We start from the raw sequence: 17,268 nt of genomic DNA, 5'->3' as shown, positions 1-17,268 counted from the left end.
AAAACACAGAACAAGCAAGCGTGAAAGCAGACAGAAAAGAAAAGAGAAGAAGACAACTGACGCAATAGCGCGGGTCACCGTCGTCAATTCCTTGGTAACTTGCAAGAAAGAATCAAGACATCACTTCCATAATTGGTGTCAAGTGGTGTATAAGTCAACAGACTTGACATATGACAGCACAAAACTATTCATACTGAAGGGACCGAATCGAGACAACAGTCAACGTAGCCGAGATGGGAGAAAAGAATTGCAGCAAAAAATGTCCTAAAGGTGAGATTTCTAAATCATTTCTGTAAAACAACTATTTGCCGTTTTTAATATTAGAAGCTATTACAGTGTTTTAGGAATTGTATGTCTTACTGGAGGTCAAAATACTTTGCTTTATGAAAGCAGTTCACAAACCATTGTGTGTGAAAGAGCGATAAAGATCTTCTGCTTTTTTTACTGCTTTTTTACAGCAACATAATTTGAAGTTAATTTACATGCAGTTCGCCTGTGTTCTATGCTGATTTAGAGACATAGCTTGCTATACAGTTATCTGTAAGAAACAGGGGATTATTTTTACTCTTCACTTGTTTTCATCAAGGTGAAATCAGCCCACTAAAGACCCTGGCGTACGCAGGATATCCTGTACTGTAACCCCGCTAAAATTTTTTTTTCATGATTCCTGGAACTTACGCATTAACATAACACAGGAATTCTGTATCAAAATAAATAATAACTTATATAAAAAATTATGTGGACTAAAAAGTATGTATGCACCACTTTATATAACAACGCAGTGTTTAAAATTAAAGATAGCTCAAGGACACTTCTCCATCAGAATACTTCACAATAAGCTCATGTTTAAAATGATAAAACTAGCTATATATAATTCAAAATGAAGCCAAAAGGCATTCGAACACTTTCAAAGAGGTTAGTGAAGGATGTTCATAGTTAATGTGATTAACTACACCTATGGTTATTCTGTTAGGACACATTTTTTATGTATTTATTTATTGCAGTTACCACTTGATGGGTTTGATGGGTTTTTTAATCTACTGTAGTGAGATCCATACAATTAAATATTATCATCACTTACCATAATTTTGGTTCAGACACAAAAGATGATGTTTGTGTTCTTTTGTGCACTGTGTTCTTTGGTCATTTAATAATTAGTATTAGTCATAAGTATTTTGTAAATTTCCTACTGTAGATATATCAAAACTTAGTTTTTTAACGTCATTTGGACAACCTTAAAGGTGATTTTCTCAATACTTAGATTTTTTTTTGCTACCTTCCAGATTTTCAAATGGTTGTATCTTGGTCAAATATTGTCCTGTCCTGACAAATCATACATCAATGGATCAAAGCATATTTGTTAAGGTTTCATGTGATATATTAATCTCAATGTTTAAAAAATTGACCTTTATGACTGGTTTTGTGGTCACATATTATGTAAGTGCTAAAATTTGTAGGTCTTTTAAGGTCATGTGCTAGCAACTTGTGCTTTTAAATACATAGATTAGAATCACTGAATTTCTTTTGTGATTGTGGAGTCTTGTGCAAAAACTGAGCTCTCTTTTTTTCCCTCAGGAAAATATATGGTTTCTTGTAATACCACATCGCAAACAGTATGTGAAGTCTGCCCACGGCGTACATTTATTGATGAGGAAAACAACTTGAGCCGGTGTCGAGCCTGCAGGGAGTGCTCCAGCAGTAATTTCACATTCACTCACTCTGGTTTTTATTACTAATAATGCCACATGCCTTTTTCAACAAGTAATGTTTGGGTATGTGTGTGACAGGCAGCAACATGGAGAAGGCAAAGGAGTGTGAGGCAGACAAAAACACGGAGTGTAGGTGTAAGACGGGATACTTCTGTACACATGAAAGCGACTCCCACTGCGATCACTGCATCCCAGTCGGCACATGTCCTCCAGGGAAAGGAGTCACCACTTATCGTAAGTAATCTATCTTTGTTTATGTGTACCTCCAAATATGACAATCCTTTTATGAAGGAACCCCTTCACAGACAACTATATAATTTATACTCTGAAAAATGAAGATTTCTGCAGAAGAATATATCTGAATATATCAGAATATATATAAATAAATGTAACATTTTATGGATTACATGATTACACAATAGCAATTAAATTATTCATCCCTAATTTCTTTTTTTTAATTTTCCTTCTAAAATAGCCTACTGCTTGTATATATTCAGAAAGTTTTTAGGCTTTGTGGACGTTCACACAAAGATCACCCTGATAGCACAGGTACATCTCAGAGACGTCTATTTGACGTCTGCATTTACATCTGAAAGACATATTTTTTAGATTGTTTGCTCATCTGCAATACGTCTATAGGACGTTTCCTATCAGATGTCAAATAGACGTCTATTAGATGCCTTTAAGATGTTCATGATTTAGAATGTATGTAAAACCTGACATCTTACATACATCCGCCAGATGTTTATACACAGCAGATACTTTCCAGATCAAGTGATCTTTAACAGACATCTTGCTGATGTACGTGTGCTATCATTCAGTGTGGGCAGTCATTCCTCAGGTGGTGACGCAGCATTTGACCACTGATTTACAAAAAATCATTTCAGGTTTAAGTGTTTCAAAATTGCATCAACTACTAAGGAACACATATTTGTTTTTTGTTTTTTTAAATTATCACTTTAACCATGTATTTCTATGTCTTTGGAAGGCCTTTGTCTTTCAAACACGTTAAAATGCAGAAATTCACAAACATTTTTGTCATCTGATCATCTTTCACCCCCTGAAATTTTATAAATAAAAAATAAATATTTTAATAATTAAGTATCACATTTGCATGTTCATTGGTTCTCTGACACTGGTTATGGCCACATGACGGGCAGGCAAACAATTAAAATATTTCCTTTCTTTAGTAAATTTTTTTTTGTTTGTTTTTATTGATTTTAAAATGAATTATTTTAATTTAATATTTTTTTATGATTTGATTATTTATTAGCTTCTCATTAAACCCCCTGCAGTTCCTTCACAAACACCAGTTTGGGAAACCTTGATCCAATATAATGTTTAATGCACTTCATGTTGTTAATAACAACAAATGGAATATATTTTCTTACTCTTTGTATTTTTATGTGAATATAGTACAAGCTTATCCTATTTAAATCAATGTAATAAATGAGTTAGGTCAAAAGTAATCCAAAAGTAATCTAAAAGTAGTCTGTGTAATGTAATGGATTATGTTACTAACTACAATTTTCGTTACGTAATTTGGAATCAGTAACGGCCTACAATTTGTAAGTAGTCTACCCAGCTGTGCGTGTGTGTGTATAAATATGGACCACAAAACCAGTCTGTTTCATTTATAAGCATTGACTGATTTATACATCAAAATAAAAATAAGCTTTCCATGGTTTGTTAGGATAGGGCAACATTTGGCCGAGATACAACTATTTAAAAATCTGGAATTTGAGAAGGCAATAAAATTTAAATAATGAATGATCGCCTTTAAAGTTGTCCAAATAAAGTTCTTAGCAATGCATTTTACTAATCAAAAATTAAGTTTTGATATATTTACGGTAGGAAATTTACAAAATATCTTCATGAAACATGATCTTTACTTAATATTCTAATGATGTTTGGCATGAAAGAAAAATCTATAATTAAGACGTCAATTTGTAGGCCAATCCAAAAGGCTAATTTGTCTTGGGCCTGTTTGGAATTTCCAATGGGTTTTTAGAATGGCGGTTTTTGATTTATGAGTAAAATACGAGCTGTGGTTGTTGTTACTCTCAGAGACTCTCACGTTTGGCGCATACATAATACACTGTCATACCTCAGACGTGACTTTTGGGCATTTTTAAACACCTGACAGTTGCTATACAAGGACTGTGATGACTGTTCATTTTGCCAAGGACGTAAACTTAAGATGCTTTTGAAGTTAAGTTAGCAGCGTACAGTTTCTGGACTTTTTAAATCCATCTATATACCCTTTAATATGTCTTCATAAGCTATAAATGCCTTCTTCAGTGTGATTTTTCTGAAAACCAGTTTGAAGACTCTGAAATGAACCTAAATGAACTTAATCATGTCATGAACCATGTGAACGTAACACTACACAATATCCACAGTGACTTATATACTGACAGGTCAAGTTGAGTTTGCATTAAAGCATGGACATACCTGTTAAAAGACTCGCAGTGGTCTGAACTGCATCCACAGCATGTTTAGAGTGTAATACATGGCAGGAGGACTGCAGAATAATTATATCTGTGTTGCAGACACATTCAAGACAAACACCATATGCGGACACTGCCCAGAGGGAACCTACAGTGATGTGGACGACTACATTTCCAGCTGCAAAAATTTTACAAGGTGAGAGCCAGTGATAGACATTTGTGACCCTGGACCACAAAACCAGAAGTGTCAATTTTTTTAAACTGAGATTAATAAATCATCTGAAAGCTTTCCATTGATGTGTGGTTTGTTAGGATAGGACAATATTTGGCTGAGATACAACTATTTGAAAATCTGGAATCTGAGGGTGCAAAAAAAAAAAATCAGAATATTGAGAAAATCACCTTTAAAGTTGTCCAAGTTAATTTCTTAGCAATGCATATTACTAATCAAAAGTTAAGTTCTGATATATTTACAGTAGGAAATGTACAAAATATCTTATATGAAACATGATCTTTACTTAATATCCTAATGATTTTTGGCATAAAAGAAAAATCTATAATTTTGACAGATACAATGTATTTTTGGCTATTGCTACAAATATACCCATGCTACTTAAGACTGGTTTTGTGGTCCAAGGTCACATTTATAAACTGCAATTTCACAATTGGCAGATTGACATCTCACAAATTCACAGAATCCCCCCCGCACAGTGTACATATGACCAAAAAAGTCCATTAAATTAAAATGATCTCTTGTGAAACTATCAAGCTTCTGACTCACTTTAATGATTACTTCCAAGTTACACAACCAAAGATTTCTTTCCTTCTTCAAGGTATATCTTTTTTTCTTTTTAGACCTTTAATGCCCTTTCTTATCCAGCACTATCTCATTTAAACAAAACACAGAGGAGGAATGCATACCTTTTATGTATAACCATTACAGGTTTTACGTAAATGTGTTTCATGTCGTTCTCCTACACAAAATAAGACCGCATTAATTTGCTTCCATTCAATAAAACTGTAGACATATATTGTGTAGGAGAGTGGGTGGGTATCGTTTCCTTTCTCAACCTCTCTCTGACATACAAATAGATACAGTAGTTCTCTCCTTTTTTTCTACACGTACGCAAAGCAAGACACAAATACAAGTCTAATATTATACACATGCATAATAGTTTCCACTTAATTAGCTTTAGCTCAATAGAAAAAATAATTTGCCTCATCTGTCATTTTACAGTTGTGATGATTTGGGTCGAGTTCTGAAAACTCCTGGGACCAGCCAATCAGACGTTGTTTGTGGAGATTTTAAACCTTGTGTGGCACGTAAGTCTCTATATTTCTACTGGAAAACCTTTTATTTTTAGGAAATCTCACTATGTTCAATGTGTGTGTTTTAACAGTTGAATTAATTAGGTGATTAATGCATTTAAAAATGAGTTAGAAAATGGATAAACTCACTATTTCTCATTCATTTCAGCTTGTTCTTGGTTGTTACCTGCTAGCCTGTGGTCAGGGGTCGTGATTACTTCCCTGCTTGTATTTTTGATCCTGTTTCTAATTTACTGGAGAAACAGACACCATTCAAAAAAATTAGGTGAGTGTAACATATAAGTAATATTCTGATCATGGTTTCAACACATATTTAGAGCAGAGATTGCGTTAGACTGTAACACTGTCCTTTATTTTGACGGACAGAGTCGTAAAAATTCTATTATTACCCATCATTATAATTTTAATAAGAATAAAACATTTAATTACTTTTATTCTTGTTCACATTTTTAGTCATGAACGGATGACCACGCAGTGTTTAAAAACAACAAAATACGATAGGGCTGAGTAAACAAAACAAAAAAACGATTTCTTGATTTTAATAGATTCTCATTTTAATGAACCAAAATCGATTGTTAAATCACAATCGATCTTTCGGTCTATGCTGTTTTCATTTGATGAATAAACAGTACATAGTGCGTCTTCCTTCCAAAAAATAGCAATAGGCTAGGCTTTGTGTTACTTTTGATATAAAATAAAGTCTCAGAATTAGGAAATTCTAGCAATAAATACTGTTTTGGCATTCTAACGTGGCGTGATAGATCATTGTAGCTTCTGTGTCCTCGCCTGTGTGTATTCAAACACATAAGAAAACATCCGTGACAGTTTCATTTTTGTTCTGGATCCAGTTCTCTGCTGCTACATTGGAGCACATTCGCCACCACCTGGGACAGGGGGTGAATTACAGCTACAATTTTACAATAGATCACCCTTAGTGTTATCCGTCGCAATGACGGACGGCCTTCAGATTTGTCCGTCACTGATAAAAAAAAATTCCATCAATGACAGAGAATTTTCGGTTAACGCAACCTCTGATTTAGAGAGCGAGAGAGGATTTCGAATAAATCACCAACACAGATATATAAAATTAAACATGAAAACACTGATATAAGACCGTATCATGTTCTGGTTGTGAACATTTCTGCTAAATAAGTTAAGTTCACTTCATATCAGATCTGTAGGTTGCAGTTCTAGATGACTAATTGTCTTTGATGATGGGCAACCAGAATTGTGCACTGACGTACATTAAACGGTCATTTAGCAGTGATATGTTTGATAGATGGGAAACCAAACCCAAACTATGTCACTAATGCTACTAGAATAGATGCGTATGTATTCCCACACGTACATGCCTAATGCAGGTCACTGAGGGACAAACTGTTCTGAAATCTTTTGGTATTTAAGATAATAAATATGCTGCTGTCCTTGATTTCCAGCATCAGTGAGGATGTACACAAAGTCAAAACAGTCATGCACGCTACGCTGTAGGCTTTGTCAGTAGCTTACTGCTTAGTGCACAAGATGCTTTAGATTAAACTGTTGCTGGTAAACCACATCCTTTCTACATATAAGCTCACAGACATGTATCAATATGGTGTAAACTGCACAACAAACTGTGCTAAAAATTATCAGTCACATCTGATGGTTGCTGGAAGTAAAATACAGAATTTCAACATTTTTTTCATTAAAAAGATTAGTTCACTTTCAAAATCTCCTGATCCTCAAAAAGTCCTGATCATTTTTTCACCTCCATGTCATCCAAGATGTTTATTTCTTTCTTTCCTCAGTCCAAAAGAAATTAAGGTTTTTGAGAAAAACATTCCAGGATTTTTCTCCATATTGTGGACTTCGTGGCCAATGGGTTGAAGGTCCAAACTGCAGTTTCAAAGGGATCTACAAGATCCCAGCTGAGGAATAAGGGTCTTATTGATTGAAGCGATCAGTCGTTTTGTTAAAAAAATTAACATGTATATACTTTTTAACCACAAATGCACATCTTGCACTAGCTCGACCTCATGCATTGATGTAGGCAAAGTAATGACCAAGTGTTTACAAAGCAGACACGCAAAGAAAGTCAAATGCCATTTACAAAAAAAGGTGATGTTGGACTATGAGATGTTTTTCACGCTACCCTACCTTTTTGAACCAAAGAACTCAAACGAAAATCTAACCACACATGATCTTTCCAACATGATTATATAATGCATGAAGCTGCAAGACGAGCACTTGTGGTTAAGAAGCACATACTTTTTATTTTTAATTTTTTTTTAGAAAATGACCAATTGTTTTGACTAGATAAGACCCTTATTTATCAGCTGGGGTTGTTTAGTGACTTTTGAAGCTGCATTGAAACTGCAATTTGGACCTTCAAACCACTGGTTCCCATTGAACTTCACTATATGGAGAAAACTGGAATGTTTTGCTCAAAAACCTTAATTTCTTTTCGAGTGAAGAAAGAGAGACATGAACATCTTGGTTGACATGGGGGTGAGTAAATTATCAAGAAATTTTATTCTGGAGGTGAACTAACCGCGAACGGTGAGGTGAGGTGGGGTGAAAGGTGAACTAACAAAGTGAAAATGTGCAGATCTAAAGATCACTAAAAACTATAAAACAGAGGGAATGTAATTTCATTTATGACTCATAACTGCCATTTTGTGTTCTCAGAGATTTCTTTAAACCACATCTCGCCAGTGCTTCCTCCAGACATCCTGAAATACCCTGCAGACTGCGATGTGGAGAAACATGCAGAATGTCAGCAACTTACACATTTAGGTAAAATGTTTTACTATATACATATAAATGTAGGCCAGATTTATTTCTCAGCTCCAGTCAGTTCAGTTTTGATTCAATTCTTTTCAATATGAGTGTCGATGTTGCTGCTGAAAGCATCTCTAATATTTCTAAAGCTGTGACCTGGATATCTTTTAGAAAACTTCACACAGCATTCTAGAATCTCACCAAACATTCCCACAGTACAGATGAAATACAGTCAGGAGAGTTTCGAAATAAGCAATACCGTATTTTGTGATGACTTCAGCTATGGCTTTGCGTCATTGTGTAAATCATTACGAAGTTTCCTTTGACCTCTTCTGATCTTATCGACTCGCAGACGAAGGGTACAAACCACATACATGTTGTCTCTCAATGCATGCCAAATAACCTAGTGAGTTACGCTGTTTTGGCCTCCCACACTTTCTTCCTGAACCTAATTTGGCGTAGGCGATAAAGTCTTTGATGTCTCTGTTAAACATGGGGTCTGAATCGCATACTGTTGTAAAACCAGTCATACGGCAACAACAGGTAGAAGTTCCGGTTTGTACAGTAATCAGCTTTTCTGGTCTCTCATATATGACAAATTTACAAGAAACCGTTTACACCAAACCTGGATGGTTTTTAATTTTTAAAGATTTTGAGTTGACAGTAATATTTCAAAATATTACTGTATTACAATTCTAAATAACTTTTCGATTTGAATGTATTTTGAAATGTAAGTTATTCCTGTGATGATAAAATTGATATTATTAAAGAGTTTCAAAAAATTTTAGTTCAAAAAGGACACAGTCTAATTAAGAATTTTCTATTTTTTTCCTCAGTTGGAAACTACCCCGACATGGACAGTAGCATACAGTGTGATGAATTTCTGCCAACGATAACAATGTCTGAGAAATACAGCCACTCGGCTGCCGCAAATGGATATACAGACAGCATCATGTGCCACTCAACCTATCAGTCGGAGCCACAGGAGTCTGAATGGAACGATTAACTTTGGCACATTAACTCCCCATTAACCTGACAATTATCTAGTATGGGTAGTATCTAGCTAGTATGGGTAGTATCTAGCTTTACTTCTGTTCTGGTAGAATGTGTAAATAACTATGGGCCAGATTTACTAAACAGGGCAAATTAGCGTGAGAGTGCCATTCCATAAAAATGCCGATGGGAGGGAAAAATTCTGCGGGTGATTTACTGACAAGGTGCACATTAAAGAAAACATACACAACATCTCAGTTCCCTAATGACCAATGCTATCCTTTCTCACATTTCCGGGTTTCTCACAGCAGAAGTCATCATAGTTGGATAAAATCTGAGAGCAGTGAATGGAGGAGTACCATAAATATTTACTTTTTGCATTCACATTTGCTCAAATAGCAAAAGAAAAACTCCAGATAGTGTTTTCACTACTTTCAATTAAAGGAGAAAAAAATTGAGAGAGATTAATATCCGCAGTCAGAAAAGAGAACGATGTCAAATTTACCGTCCCTCCCATAGAATCTGCATTAGAAACACCCTCGCATTAGTTAACTATTTTTTTGTAACTTGAAGAAAAGGTGATATAATACAAAGTTTAATGTTATAAATGTACATATATTTAAAAAAAAAAAACATGAAAAACTTAAGGATTTATGATGATGACCATTGAAACGGTCTTGTGAAAAGGGTCCAACAATGGGAGGGGAAAATTCTGTGGGTGATTTACTGACAAGGTGCACATTACAGACAGTGTTGCCAAGCTTGTGGTTTTCCCACAGAAGTGGGCTAATGAATTTGCCACAGTTGTTTTTTATGTCTGTGGGTTGAATCATGTCTGCGTGTTGAATCAACCCCAGCAATGTGATATTTATCCCTTGGAATGCAAATTTTACCAAGAAAACAAAACAAAAAAATTTTTTAACAGGGGACCCCCCTCGAAACACAGTTGGACTAGTTTTGGACTAATTCTGGGTAACAATTGGGCGAGTTTTGTTGTGAAAACCTGGCAACCCTGATTACAAAACACATATGATCTCATTTGCATATTGACCAGCACAATCTACTAAGAGCAGTGCAAAATTACCACCTGCTTTTTTGGGGCGTTAAATAATGGTGCCAATACAATACCAGTCTGGAAGGGAAACTCCTACAAATGCATATTCAATAAGGTCAGGTGCAAAAATAACTGTGTGCACGCCTTTTCAGCGCTAATTCTAAACTGTGGGTCTTTAGTAAATCCAGCCAGTGCTATTTAAAGCCAAAAGATGGTTTGCGCTGGCGCAAGTTGTTAGTAAATCTGGCCCTAGATTTTATTTTTATAAAAACTGAACACACATTTAACAAAAACTATATAAATTAACTATTGCAGTTACACAGTATGGTATCTCTTGTAATATATTGTCTTTTTGTACGTTGTGTTTTTCAGATATTTCATGTTAATAAACATTGATTTTTGATTAATCACATGACTGTTTATAAAAGCAAGGGGGTGAAGACTGTCATTGTCGTACCAGGTCTTACCAGAAGATGTCACAATTGACACCGTAGACTTTACCTTTTTTTTTTTCAGACATGTTAGTCCGAGTTATTTTTCTACTAGTCAGTTTCACTAGCGAACCCTACAGTCACTCAGATGTATGAACTTGACCGCAAAGCAAATGTGGCAGACATCAGCAGAGACGACAGTGTTTCTCATCTCATCTACTGTTAAAACAGCCAAATATTATATTAAGTCTTTTATCGCCCCCTGGCGGTAAAGTGAGGGACTTGCAAGCAGAAAGGAATTTAATTTTTCTAGTTGAAATGGATCAAGGTTTTTTTTTTTTTTTAATGTTCTGGAAATAAGTCTTTTGAGCTCAGCTAGACTGCATTCATTTGATTAAAAATGAATAATTAATATTATAATTTAAAGTAACTTTTCTATTTGAATGCATTTTAAAATGTAATTTATCACTGATACCAAAGCTGAAGTCTTCAGTGTCACACTCCTTCAAAACAAATCATTCTAATTTAATTTAATTTTTTTTTTTTTTTTTTTTTTTATTGTTAAAAACAGTTGTGATGCTTTTTGTTTGCATTATATATTGTGGAAACAATCATCAGGATTTTTTGATAAATGAAAAGTTTTTTAAAAATCTAAAATATTTTTATGTCACTTTTGATCAATTTAATGCATACATTTTTGCTTTTTTTCCATAAATAAATTGCCACATTTTTTTTTCAACCTTACTGAGCTCACACTTTTGAATGGTTGTACAGACAGACAGATAGACAGACATAGATAGACAGATAGATAGATGTGTATTGTTATTAGCATTGCAATTAGCATTGGTATTATTAGTATAATAAATACATTGGTACACACTGGATTTTATGGTAATATAATGGTTATATTCTATAGTGGGCAAATAAAACTATATATTTCAGACCACACATATTTCAGCGCTTTTAGACAATGTTTGACTACTGCAATTAATCAAAATCCTATAACATAGATTTATCATATCCATTATTTCTAATATTTTCTAATCCAGTAGCAGGACGCTAGACTTCAAATGCAATTTAGCAATAAAGAATTCAAGTAGAACTTGACTAGCTAAACCACTGGCTGATTTAATCACTATTTCTGTTTACTGTAAACATATCTCCATAATACAAAATTAGGGTGCCATGAATCCAGCCTCATCCATATTTTAAAGTACCATTCATGAATGTTCACAGAGGGCATCAGGGCTCTGTTGTCATGATAAAAGCTGATGCATTTTTATAGAGAGTAAACCAATTTCTTCTTTCATAGTTTTCTTCATTTAAACGCTATTTGCTGCGGCTCAGGGAAAAATCACTGTTGCAATATGGCCTCTTCGTGAACCCTGAGCTCTAAGAACAATCTCAGCTCAAAAACCCCAGCAAATGGCCCCTCTATTTCTCTCTCTCTCTCTCTCCATCCTCACTCAGCCTTCTTAAAGACTTGCTTGGCAGTGATACCCTGAACCCTCATCTCCTGCAGAGAGAGAGAGAGAGACATGACAAAAGAAAAAAGGATGAAGGATATTGTGAGAGATGAACAGTAGTAGCCCAATTGCTAAAGATTTAATCCAAGTACTGAAGACATTTAGAAAACATCCCATCACGGTTGGTCTATTGAAACCATTTCTAAAATGAATGTACTGTTTTTTTAAATGAAAAGAACTTAAATTAAAAGGGGTTTTTTTAATGTTTTTGAAAAAAAGTCTCTTATCCTAACAAAGGCCGCATTTATTTGATGAAAATAAAATAAAAGTAATATTGTAAAATATTATTACAATTTAAAACAACAGTTTTCTGATTTAATATACACTACCAGTCAAAAGTTTTTGAACAGTAAGATTTTTAATGTTTTTTTAAAGTCTCTTATTCTCAAAAAAAACAGTACAATTTTGAAATATTTTTTACTAAAGTAACTGTTTTCTACTTGAATATACTTTAAAATGTTTTTAAAAATTATTCCTGTGATTTCAAAGCTGAATTTTTAGGATCATTACTCCAGTCACAAGTTCCTTAAGTAATCATTCTACTATTCTGATTTTCTGCTCAAAATTTTTTTATTATTATTATTATTATGCTGAAAACAGTTGAGTAGATTTTTTTGAGGTTTCTTTGATAAATATAAAGTTCAGAAGAACAGCATTTATCAAAAATAGAAATATTTTGTAACATTATAAATGACTTTAGCATTACTTTTGATCAATTTAAAGGATCCTTGCCAAATAAAAGTATTAATTTCTATAATTTCTTCTTTTGATATAATAATAAAATGGTTCTTAAACAGCAAATCAGCATATTTGAATAATTTCTGAAGGATCAGGTGACACTGAAGACTGGAGTAATGATGCTGAAAATTTAGATTTGATCACAGGAATAAATTACATTTTAAAATATATACAAATCAAAAACATATTTTTAAAAATGGTAAAAATAGTTCACAATTTTGCTGTTTTGCTGTACTTTGGATCAAATGTAGGCTTGGTGAGCAGAAGAGACTTCTTCAAAAACATTACAAATCTTACTGTACTGACTGGTAGTGTATTTTAAAATGTAATTTATTCCTTTGATGGCAAATGTGATTTTTCAGTGTCACATGATCCTTAAGAAATCACTCTAATATGCTGATTTAGTGCTTAAGAAACATTTCTTTTATCAATGTTGCCTAACAAAGCCCCATCTCTCATTTAATCTCCTGTAAACGTCACTTAATTTAGAATAGTACTCATCAAGTTTTATCATAGTTTCATCAAGTACTTTTAGTCTAGTTTTACATTTAAGTTACTTTACATAACAGTCCTCCAGACACTGAATAATACATATATGTAAAGCAGTTTTCCTGGCCCAGGGCAAACCCTGTTTGCTTACCAAATGGAGGAGGTTTCCTTCTAGCCAGTGTGTCCAGCCTCTGCCGTCTTTCTCTCCTCGCTGCACGCAGACCAATTTATCACCGTCCCAATTCACTGTGGTCTAAAACATATGGAGAACATTATCCATCAGCGCCACACATACCACACTTTCACGCACTCCTTTGTCTGGCTAAAGTTACTCTTAAAGGGGCCCATGTGTTACTCACATTATAAATGGGTTAACATAAAAAAATTCTAGTATTAAAAAAAACACACACACATACAGACCTGGCACTTTCGGCCATCGACTGGTCCCAGGTCCTCAGTGAACTCCTGTCCCAAAGTGAAGTCCATGTCAAAGTTCTTAAAGGTGGTGACCGTTTTTATCTTCATTTTGCCAGTGTTCACATCGTGTTCAATATGTTTGCTGGGTTTCAGAATGCATACGACTTTCCTTAATGCATAATTAACATCTGATGAGAAGAGAAAAGAGATTAAGCATTATTTTCTTAACCTTATGTTGTTCCCAAATTTATTTTTATCTTAGTAAAAGACAAAAGGTGAATTTTTGAAGAAACATTTTTAGTATAATGAAATAAATCTGAATCCGTTTAACCAGTCTGGATACAGTCTGAAGGATTTGTTCTGAAATAAGAATGATCTTGAGTTCAACTCGCTGATTCAATGATCTGGTTGCACTTGGAGTGATAAAAGATTATCTGCTTGCATTTCAGTTTGTTCATTATTCAGAGCTACTGTGTGAATTCAGAAGATTTGGAATATAATGCATTTACTTTTATCATACTTTCATGCTGATTTTATTGCGAAAGCATGAAAAAGAGTGAAGAGCAAGTTACTGAAAATACAAAAGAAAGACATGTATACAAGTTTGGAACAACATTTTCATTTACAGGTGAACTTTTAACACCATGTATGACATGATGAAACAAGTATTACAAGGTCAAACCCAACAAATGTGGATATGATAAAGAGTTCAGAGACAAATTCAGACATGTCTTCATTTTTCCAGTTGTATTTTTCACACACTTAATTGCTATGATCTCGTTTAGGCTTTCTTCCCCACGGCAAGAAGATTGTATTCATTACATTAACCCAGATTAAAAGGAGATACATCATCCTCATGTTCACAGAGGTTTGAAGACAGACGAAGGAGGAACATCAAGGTCAACACAAGCATCAAGTTACAAAGTGAATCACTGAAAAGTAGAAGATATTCTTGCTTACCCAAAGCCGCGAGATATTCTTCAAATTTGTCCTGGGAAACCATGTGGTAAATGCCAGTATAATTAGGTTTGGACATTTTCTCAGTGTGTTTTTTTGTTTGACACGAAGCCAACTAAACTTTGTTTGATTTGTGCCTCACTTTCCTTCCCGCTGGTTATCTGTCTGAATCTCAGTCCGCGTCTCTAGGCAGCACTATCGCATTTTATGCTAGTTCATTTGGTTATATTATAGCACGACTGACACCGTTTCCTACTAACAGCATGCAAAGTGGACACACCAAGCAGAATCCGTGGTCAGTGTTTCCGGGAACCTATTCCGTGATGCTGCGTTACACAATGCTCCAAGACCAAGCTCCAGTTCGTCCTCTGTAAGTAAACCCAAAGCGGCTATGACTCCTCCCAAGCCAGCTCAACGCCGAACAGATTTTGGGATCGCTTTGCAGGCATTAACGGGGAGGTTCTACAGGTGGACGGTTGACTTTTTCCCTGGGGTTCTGCCAAATACTTATATAATAATGCAAACCTAACTAAACGCCTACAGAAAGTGTAAAAAACAAAAACAATGAAACATTCACATTTTAATTTACTTAAACTTGACGTACTAAAAAACAAAACTAAAACTAATACTTAAATAACAAATAAAAACTATATAGATTTATTAAAAAAATGTTCAAAACATTATTTTAGCTTTAACAAAAAATAAAGCAAATAATAAAAACTATAATTGTATCTCAGTAATAATAAATTATCATATTATTATTAATAATAATATTACATTTTTGTGTCTAAAGATGTGAACCCATTGCATTTAATATAAAGGTCATTCTACAGAATTGGTGCAAACTGCTGTACCACAGCCAAAAAAAAAAAAAATAATAATAATAATTTAAAAAACATTAAGTATTTAAAGGAGAACTCCACTTCCAGAACAACAATATACAAATAATGTACTCACCCCCTTGTCATCCAAGATGTTTTTCTGTCTTCAGTTGTAAAGAAACTATGGTTTTTGAGGAAAGCATTTCAGGATTTTTCTCCGTATAATGGACTTTATTGGTGCCCCGAATTTGAACTTCCAAAATGTAGTTTAAATGCAGCTTCAAAGGGCTCTAAATGATTTCAGCCGAGGAAGAAGGATCTTATCTAGCGAAACGATCTGTCATTGTTTTTGAAAAATAAAAATTTGTATACTTTTTAAGCACAAAAGCTCCTGTAGCACAGGCTCTGGGATGTGCGTCCATTGGTCGTTCTTGAACAATTCGTTCATTTTGAACGAATCTTTAATGTGACTCGGGAAGAACGAGTCGTCTCGGGGAGTGATTTGTTCAGTCGTGCATGCACAGCATCCTATTAGGTTCCGTACTGGAATTAGTTCACCTGTTTCGAGTCGTCTGTTCATATTATGGGGCTGTCAAGTGATGCTGATTTTGCTAAAATGAAGGAAATGACTTGAAAAAAGATTCGTTCATTTTGCTGAACGAGACTCAAAGGTCCGAGTCGGTAAAATGATTCATGTCTTCGAATCACCACAAGTTCATTGTCTGTGTACTCCGGCTCAAAAAGTTAGAGTATGTTGAAAAACTCCATGTTATTTTCTCCTACAACTTCAAAATCGTCCGACATCGTTGTATCTTTTTGTTTGTAAACAGCGTTTGACTTACTTGCACTTTCTCAGTCTTTGCGCATTCGCTTTGTAAACAGTGGGTCTGTGGTTCTGCCTACGTTCAGCGTGACCTTTTGACATGATTCAATAGTATGTGAACGCGCATCCCAGAGCCTGTGCTACACGAGCTTTTGTGCTTAAAAAGTATACAAATTTTTATTTTCCGAAAAAAATTACAGATCGTTTCGCTAGATAAGACCCTTCATCCTCGGCCGGGATTGTTTAGAGCCATTTGAAGCTGCATTTAAACTACATTTTGGAAGTTCAAAATTGGACACCAGTGAAGTCCATTATATGGAGAAAAATCTTGAAAAGCTTTCCTCAGAAAACATAATTTCTTCACGACTGAAGACAGAAAGACATTAACATCTTGCATGACAAGGGGGTGAGTAAATTATTTGTAAATTGTTGTTCTGGAAGTGGACTTCTCCTTTAAATCTTTGATGTTTACTATTTTATTATCTATTGAAACCCACAATAATATTTCACATATCAGTAAGCTTAATATATATAAAATATTTATTTGGTACTTTTAAATTGGGAGCTCCCGAACCATAACCCCTAAATTTCAACTTATTAAAATTATATTGAAATAATTTTGGCATTTTATTCCATTGTTGTTTTTAAAAACATATAATTTATAAAACTTTATGTAAAAAATGTGTCCTGCATTTTCATGTCACTACCGAAACGGTGTGTTTTAGTCCATTGGCTTAAACTGATTTTAACTACACCCCTAAATTTATGATC

At 34.4% G+C, this 17,268-nt stretch overlaps 2 protein-coding genes across 2 annotated transcripts; one reads left to right on the top strand and one right to left on the bottom strand.

Annotated features, from left to right (window-relative positions):
- Nucleotides 1–14: 14 nt before the first annotated feature.
- LOC127178408 (tumor necrosis factor receptor superfamily member 5) lies at nucleotides 15–10,705 on the top strand. Its single transcript, XM_051131269.1, has 8 exons — nucleotides 15–270; nucleotides 1,576–1,698; nucleotides 1,788–1,943; nucleotides 4,262–4,355; nucleotides 5,397–5,482; nucleotides 5,637–5,753; nucleotides 8,156–8,263; nucleotides 9,085–10,705. Exons 1-8 carry the CDS (start codon nucleotides 234–236, stop codon nucleotides 9,252–9,254), a joined length of 891 nt encoding a protein of 296 aa, XP_050987226.1. The 5' UTR covers nucleotides 15–233; the 3' UTR covers nucleotides 9,255–10,705.
- Nucleotides 10,706–11,523: 818 nt separating this feature from the next.
- rbp5 (retinol binding protein 1a, cellular) lies at nucleotides 11,524–15,282 on the bottom strand. The gene is made up of 4 exons (XM_051130370.1): nucleotides 14,857–15,282; nucleotides 13,900–14,084; nucleotides 13,631–13,732; nucleotides 11,524–12,242 (listed from the first exon to the last, which is right to left on the bottom strand). Exons 1-4 carry the CDS (start codon nucleotides 14,930–14,932, stop codon nucleotides 12,189–12,191), a joined length of 417 nt encoding a protein of 138 aa, XP_050986327.1. The 5' UTR covers nucleotides 14,933–15,282; the 3' UTR covers nucleotides 11,524–12,188.
- Between the last annotated feature and the right edge of the window lie 1,986 nt (nucleotides 15,283–17,268).

Source organism: Labeo rohita, chromosome 16 (genome assembly GCF_022985175.1).
Source record: "Labeo rohita strain BAU-BD-2019 chromosome 16, IGBB_LRoh.1.0, whole genome shotgun sequence".
Lineage (NCBI taxonomy): Eukaryota > Metazoa > Chordata > Actinopteri > Cypriniformes > Cyprinidae > Labeo > Labeo rohita.
Note: the sequence above shows the minus strand (reverse complement) of the source record. Positions and strands in the feature narration are given on the sequence as shown.